This window comes from Mastomys coucha, unplaced genomic scaffold (assembly GCF_008632895.1).
Source record: "Mastomys coucha isolate ucsf_1 unplaced genomic scaffold, UCSF_Mcou_1 pScaffold21, whole genome shotgun sequence".
Classification (NCBI taxonomy): Eukaryota; Metazoa; Chordata; class Mammalia; order Rodentia; family Muridae; genus Mastomys; species Mastomys coucha.
The window spans coordinates 18,497,990-18,505,808 of NW_022196904.1; the positions used below are offsets into that span (position 1 = coordinate 18,497,990).

The window sequence follows — 7,819 nt, forward strand, 5'->3', positions numbered from 1 at the left end:
ATTTTGTGGCCAGTCTGAGTTATATAAGATCTTGTCTCAGCAGAGCATGGTGTGTGCACGCGCCTTTAATCTCAGCACTTTGGAGGCAGAAGTAGGCGGATCACTGAGTTCGAGACCACCCTGGTCTACAGGATGATCTCCAGGACAGCTATAGCTTTGTGGTGAGAACCTGTGTCAGATACTTGTTCAACAGTTCTTCAAAATACTAGTGATAGTGAATTTCATTTTTTTTCCCCTTTCGCAGGAGACTATCCAAACACGTGTTTTCCTGGAAAACGTCCGGTGGCTCTAAGTGTCTTAGGGCGTTCTACTTCTCTCTCTGTTTCTATAACAGCATCTCCGAATGCCTTGAGTCTCTGGTCCCTTTCCCGTCGGTTTCAGGGTCTCCCCGCAACCCTTGCTCGTGATCTTCCTGGGTCTTGTGAACTGCGGTTCCTTTAAGGCAAGCCACGCCTCGGCCCGCCCTCCCGGGTCAGCCCCGGTGCGTAGGGCACTGGCGGGCGGCTGCAGGGCTCAGTGGGGAGCGGGCTGTGGCGCTATGGCGAGTGTGGCTGTCAGGGTCGCTGGGCGGCGGCTGAGCCAGCAAAGCACATCAGGAGCTCCGGTCCTCCTGCGGCAGGTGCGGAGAGGCGAATGGACGAAAGGACCGCGAGCCCGGGGAGGCGAGAGGGGCAGGACTCCTCTGTCCTTTAAAGGAGGTCTGAGGTGTCCTTCATGCCTGGCTGTTGGAAAACAAGGAGTCCCGATCCTTTAACAGGGAGTAGTTAGAGGGACCCTGGGCTTGGGATCAGGATCTGGGGCCCATTACCAGAGAAAGCTGGGGTCCTTGACTTGGGGCTTGTTTGAAGATGGAGTTTCTTGATTCTGCTGGAGGGGTCTGGGGGAGCCGCTGAGGGTTGGGGTTGTAGCTTCAGGATTCTAGAAAGAGGCTGGAGGGGAGGCCTGGATTCTGTGTCCCCAGGCTTGGGAGTCAGGTTCAGGAACTTTCTCTGGTGCCCCACCTCTCCCAGATGTTTGAACCCAAGAGCTGCACCTACACCTACCTGCTGGGTGACCGGGAATCACGAGAGGCCGTCCTGATCGACCCCGTTCTGGAGACAGCGCATAGAGATGCTCAGCTGATTAAGGAGCTGGGGCTGAGGTTGGTCTATGCTGGTAAGTCCAGGACCAAACTTGGGTGTGAGAGAGGCGGGGCCACAGAGAAAGCTCTCTAGGAAAACTGGAGCCTGGACGCCTGAGTCTGGGGGAGGAGGGCTGTAGGCTAGACCCTGGATGAGGAAGGATAGACCCCAGGACCTGAAAGAAGATGATTGAGTCTGGATCTTAGAGTCTGAGGGAGAAAGACGGAGCCTGAAGCTCTGGGCCTGAAGGAGGAAGATTGGGGTCTGGATCCCTGAGTTTGGGGGAGGAAGATTGGGCTTGGATTCCTGGGTTATAGGGGAAGAGGGCTGGAGTCTGGACCGTTGGTTGAGGAGGAGGGTTAGAGTCCGGACCTCAGGGTTTGAGGGAGGAGGACTAGGGTCTGCCTCCCTGGGTCTGAAGGGGGATGCTGTGGGCTGAAGCATTCCGTTTTCTATGCCCTCTTCTCCCTAGTGAACACCCACTGTCATGCTGACCACATCACAGGCTCAGGTGTTCTCCGGTCCCTGCTCCCAGGCTGCCAGTCTGTCATCTCCCGCCTCAGTGGAGCCCAGGCTGATTTGCATATCGGGGAAGGTGATTTCATCCGCTTTGGACGCTTTGTGAGTTGGGTGTTGGGTCTTAGAGAAGATGGTGTTGGCCTGAGTTCCTTAGACTTTGAAGAGCAGAGGGTACTGGAGGTATGGGTTGCTGGGCCCTGTGGAAGAAGTGTTGGTGGACTTAGGCTCAGACTCCTCAAGCTCTGTTCTCTGTAGAAAGTACCATAAACCCAGGTGGAGCACTAGGGCAGGAGGCTGTAGGCTCTGGCCAATCCCCTTAAGTCAACAGTGATGGCAGGTTCTTGCCTGGCCATTTCCATAAAATCTGCTCTGGGTTGGGCATCCTGAATCTAGAGCTGAGGGAGGCACCTAGCCCTTTGGTGAAGAAGGAACACCCTGTTGTTCAGCAACAGATCTGGATGAGTTTACTGAGGTCCCTGGGGCTACCAGTTAAGGTGGCCTTCACCGACATGGTGGTATAAATTCGGGGCTTACCATGTATGTGTGAGTTCCTCCTTAAATGTTGGCCTTGAAGCCTCCTCACCCTAGCCACAACCCCATTGCCTCACCCAGGAGAGGGGTGAAGGTTCTTCCTCCTCCTCTCTGCTACAGGCTTAATCAGCAGGTTTCCAGCCAGCTTTGCAACCCAGGGAGCTCTGGACAGAGGTTGGGGGAGTTGTACCCAGAGGGAGGAAACAGGTGAGCAGAGCTGCCAAAGCTGTCGTTTGGCTGATGAAGGGGACAGAAAGTCTGGTGACAGAGTGAGGCCCTACCCCTAGGTTGTTGGTCTTACGGAATAGAACAGTTTATCTGGAGGTGGTAAGCAGAGAGGAGGGCTGTGTGTTGGGTTGAGGGGGTGTAACTGCTGTTAGGAGACTTTGATTTCAACCCTGTAAATATTTGGAAGTGGATGAGGGACATAGCTTGTTTGTGTCAGCCCTACTAGTTAGAGAGTAACAAGAGTTTCTGGATTTTGAGAGGAGTGTGAAAGGTTGGAAGGACCTGGGCCCGTGAGCCCAGTGCTTCTCAGTCTCCCTACTGCTGCGACACTTTAATATGGTTCTTCCTGTCGAGTGGTGACCCCCAACCATAAAACTGTTTTTATTGCTACATTATAACTAATTTCGCTACAGTTATGAGTCGTCATGGAAATATCTGTGTTTTCTGATGGTCTTAGGGGACCCCTATAGAAGGCTTGTTCAATCCTCAAAGGAGTCTTGACCCGGAGGTTGAGAACCACTGTCGTAGGAGCCAGCTAGATGGCTTAGCAGTTACGATCAGTTGCTGTTCTTCCAGAAGACTTAAGTTGGATTCCCAGCCCCCATGTCATGCTGCCCACAATTGACAGTACTGTCAACTCCAGGAAGACCCAATGTCCTGGCTGGTCTCTGCTAGCACACACTTGCGTTTGCACAGATACACACTCAGATACACAGGTATACACATAAATAAATGTTTAAAATCTTAAAAACAAGCTGGTCATATAGGCACCCCCCTTTAACTTCAGCTCTCAGGAGGCTGATGCTAAGACAGGTGGATCTCTGTGAGTTCGAGGCCAGCCTGGTCTACATAGTTCCAGGACAGCCTGTCCTACATATAAGAATAAAATAGAATCTTTTTTCTTTTTTAAGATTTACTTATTTATTTTTATATGTAAGTACACTGTCGCTATCCTCAGATACAACAGAAGAGGGCATCAGATCATTATGAATGGTTGTGAGCCACCATGTGGTTGCTGGGATCCAAACTCAGGACCTTCTGTAAAGCAGTCAGTGCTCTTAACCACTGAGCCATCTCGCCAGCCTTAAAATAAAACTTAAAACAATAACAAGAAGGAGCCTTAAAATGGGCATGATGGGGGCTGGAAAGATGGCTTAGAGGTTAAGAGCACTGACTGCTCTTCCAAAGGTCCTGAGTTCAAATCCCAGCAACCACATGGTGGCTCACAACCATCTGTAATGGGATCTGATGCCCTCTTCTGGTGTGTCTGAAGTCAGCTGCAGTATACTCATACAAACAAACAAACAAACAAACAATAAATAAATAAATCTTTAAAACAAAACCAAAATGGGCATGATGTAATCCTAGTGCTTGGGAGGTAGAGAAAAAGCTCAGGTACCTGTTCAAAGTCACCCTCAGCTACACAACAGGCGAATCTAGGCTACATCAAGGCTATATGTGACCATGGACCAAAAAGTTAAAAAAAAAAAAAAAGAAAAGAAAGAGAAAAAGAAAGAAAGAAAGAAAAAACTGAGCATGGTTGCACACGCTTTTAGACAGAGTCAGGAGGATTCAACGTCAGCCTAGTCTATGTGAGACCCCTCTCAAAACAAAACAAGATGGTAAATGATCCGGAGGCCCTTCTCTATGCACAGTGATGATAATACCTTCAGTGAACGAGGGTGGAAGGGTAGAGCTGTATTTGGCCTTCATGTTTATCTTTTCTTTACTACATCTTATTGCCATAATTCAAATACATATGACCCACCCATTGGAAGGGTATAAGTCAACGAGCCGTGGCATGTCATTTCAGGGCACTTTCATTACCCATGACTAGTCATCACCCTTGGCCTCCCACTCCCTTCCCTCCCAGCCTTAGGTTAATCTCTCTCTTTCTTTCCTTTTATATAGCTATGTAGCCCAGGCTGGCCTTGAGCTCATCATTCCCATGCCTTAATCCTTCAGCTGGTAGTGTTACCTGCACTGAAACATGCAGTCAAGAGGCCACAGTACTGGGAAGAAAACCAAGGGCTCATTCATGCTAGGCAAGAACTCTACTTAGGGATCCTAGGCAGGGGCTTCTGAGCCACGCCCCCAGCCCCTCACTGGGGGATTCTAGGCAGGGGTTCTACCACTGAGCCACACCCCCAGCCCTTCACTAGGGGATTTTGGCAGGGGCTCTACCACTGAGCCACGCCCCCAGCCCCTCACTGGGGGATTCTAGGCGGGGCTCTACCACTGAACTATACTTCCAGCTCTTTATTTTGAGAGAAGGTCTTAGTGCACCAGCCAGGCCTTGAACTGCTGATCCTCTAGCCCCAGCCCCCCTAGTAGCTGACAGTGCAGGTCTATATGCTACTATGGTTGATATTAAGTAGCTTTTTAAAAAAGATGTATTTATTTATTGTATGTATGTGAGTACATTGTAGCTGTCTTCAAACACACCAGAAGAGGGCATCACGTCCCATTTCAGATGGCTATGAGCGAGCACGTAGTTGCAGGTCCTCTGGAAGAGCAGCCAGTGCTCTTAACCACTGAGCTGTCTTTCCAGTCCCAGTCACTTTTAGTGTCCTTTCTGTCTGTCTGGCTTTGCCTGTCTGCACTTTTTCATAGAAATGGAAGCACACAACCTGCTTTAGTCTGACTTCCGTCTTCCTCCCTGCTGTCGAGCTCCACCCCTGTCCCAGCCTCCACTGCTTTTTTCATTTCCCGTCATTGCTCAACAACCTTGTTCATTCATGTGTTGATAGGCATTTGAATGGCTTCCACCTTGGGACTTCTGTGGGTAGTACTGCTGTGGATGCTCTTGAACAGGCTTTTATGGGATACAGTTGCAGTCATTCCCGTGATGGTCCTAGTGCTCCATAGCGGCGCCAATGCCTCCTCCTAGTGTCAGTGTTTGTTAGCATGGCTCTGTCTTTGTGTAAATTCTTTACAAATCTGAGTCTGCTTCTCTTTACTCTTGGGTTTCCTGTCGCCTTTATAAGTTGAATTATAGTCAGGCGGTGGTGCACAGCTTTAAGCCCAGCATTTAGGAGTCAGAGGCAGGCGGATCTCTATGAGTTTGAGGCCAGCCTGGGCTACAGAGTGAGTTCCAGGACAGCCAGGGCTACACAAGAGAAAACTTGTCTCAAAAACAAAGCAAACAAACAAAAAACAAAACCAGGAAAACAATGTGGGATTTTAGGGAGGGAGTGGTGCCATAGCCTGTAGTCCCAGCACTTAGGCGGTAGAAGCAGGAGGATCAGGATTTCTGGGTCATCCTTAGCTAATAATGAACTCAAGGCCAACCGGAGCTGAACGCCCAGGTAGTCCTTTGACCTCCACAGTTGGGCTAAGGCATGCACATCCCTTCACAATAATAATAAATAAAATGCACCAAAAACATTAGATATAAGACAGGGGACTGCTTTAACCCCTTAAACAAAACAAAATGTTATATGATTCATAAAACGAGGAAAAGCACGCACACATTGCACCTGTACAGCTCGCTTGTGTTCTTTTTTTTTTTTTTAAAGATTTATTTATTTATTATATGTGAGTACACTGTAGCTGTCTCAGACATACCAGAAGAGGGCATCAGATCTCATTACAGATGGTTGTGAGCCACCATGTGGTTGCTGGGATTTGAACTCAGGACCTGCAGAAGAACAGTTGGTGCTCTTAACCGCGGAGCCATCTCTCCAGCCCAAAGATTCTTTTTTTGTTTGTTTGTTTGTTTTTTGTTTGTTTGTTTTTTTAAGTATAGCCCTGGCTGTCCTGGAACTCACTCTGTAGACCAGGCTGGCCTCGAACTCAGAAATCCGCCTGCCTCTGCCTCCCAAGTGCTGGGATTAAAGGTGTGCGCCACCACCGCCCGGCCTCGCTTGTGTTATTAATGGTTTACATCTGGGTTCCTTCCTCCTGTATCCCTGCACAGGTCATCCCCATCACCCCCACAGGATGATCTGCTCTTCCTGCCCACTGATCCCTCTTCCCCAGAGGTCATCTAGACATACACAATCGTAGATAGCTTCACTTGGCCCTAATCCTAGCTATGAAGCTTTCTGCAGAAAGCTTTTGATCTTGTGACTAGCCTGGGCTACTAGCAAGTACCAGGCCAGCTTGGGCTACAGAGTGAATCCTTGTCTTCAAAGAAAACAAAGTCAAGAAACATACAGAATGTGGGCTGGAGTCAATTTTCATTTCTTCTGTTTGATGTCTGTAGTTGTCATTTTTGTTGTTGGTTTGAGATAAGGTGTCACTGTGTAGCCCTGGTTAACCAGGAGGCTGGCTTCAGACTCACAGAGTTCCCCCCGCCATTGCCTTCTGAGTTGTAATTCTTTCTCATGATTATAGAGTCAGGACAGGCCAACTTTTCTTGTGAAACATTAAATAGTAAATCTTCTTGTTTGGTTGGTTTTTTGTTTTGCTTTGTTTTTTTCAAGACACGGTTTCTCTTCATAGCCCTGGCTATCCTGGAACTCACCCTGGCCTCAAACTCACAGAGATCCACCTGCCTCTGTCTCCCAAATGCTAGGATTAAAGGCATGTGCCACCACCACTGGCTGTAAGTCTAATCTTTACAGGCCACAGGCCATGTATTCTGGTGGTTCAGCTCTCCTCTTGATGTGTGAAAACATTTGGCACAAATGGGGCGGTAAGTAAGCCTGGCTGTGAGCCCAAGAGCGCCTAAGATGTGAGTCTCACAGTGTTCTGCCCTGGACTGTGGCCCTAGTGTACCTGCGACTCACACTGATCTTCTCCTCTCACCCTTTTAGGCCTGTGCTAACACAGCTGGCTAAAATTCCACCCCTATTTCTCTTCTCCCTAACAGGGTGTATTTAGAGCAGGCTGGGCTTGTCATATTGCTAAGGAGGACCTTGAATTCCTGCCTTCACCTCCACAGGGTGGGGATCACAGGTGTGCATACCCGTGGTCCATTCCACCCAAGAGAAAATGTAAACACTGACGCTCGGAGTATAGGGCTTAAAAAGAGGCGGTAGGTCAGATTTGACCTCCGAACCACAGTTTTGCCAACCTCTGATGCGAGCCCCACAGTTTACTTATTCATGCTCCTTTCGATAGCTGTCCTTGGGTTTTCACAACTGTGAAGGATGTTAGTGTTGATATTCTTGTTTGTACAAGTCCCTTGGCAGAAGTTGACCTCAGTTCCGAGGAATTGCATTGCTGAGTCACAGCAAGGACATTCCTTTAACCTTAGCAAGTTTGCCAGATGCTGTTTTTCTCTTGCAGTGCTGGGGATGTTCAGGCTCCTGAACAAGCTAGGCATGATCCCTACCACAAAGCCACACCCCCTTCCTGGGGGATTCTAGGCAGGGGCTTTACTACTGAGCCACGCCCCCAGTCCCTCACTGCGGGATTCTAGGCAGGGGCTCTACCACTGAGCCTTGCCCCCAGCTCCTCCCTAGGGGATTCTA

At 49.2% G+C, this 7,819-nt stretch overlaps 1 protein-coding gene across 2 annotated transcripts in view; it reads left to right on the forward strand.

The window, feature by feature from the left end:
- Positions 1-472: 472 nt before the first annotated feature.
- Positions 473-7,819, forward strand: part of Ethe1 (ETHE1 persulfide dioxygenase) — a 15,432-nt gene continuing 8,085 nt past the window's right edge. The window contains exons 1-3 of one of the 2 annotated variants that reach the window (XM_031385666.1): positions 473-619; positions 1,011-1,155; positions 1,594-1,742. In XM_031385666.1, the coding sequence (XP_031241526.1) occupies positions 539-619; positions 1,011-1,155; positions 1,594-1,742 (375 nt within the window). In that variant the 5' untranslated portion in view covers positions 473-538. Of the gene's footprint in view, positions 620-1,010; positions 1,156-1,593; positions 1,743-7,819 lie in introns of those variants that run through there. The other variant, XM_031385667.1, reaches the window with a different exon arrangement.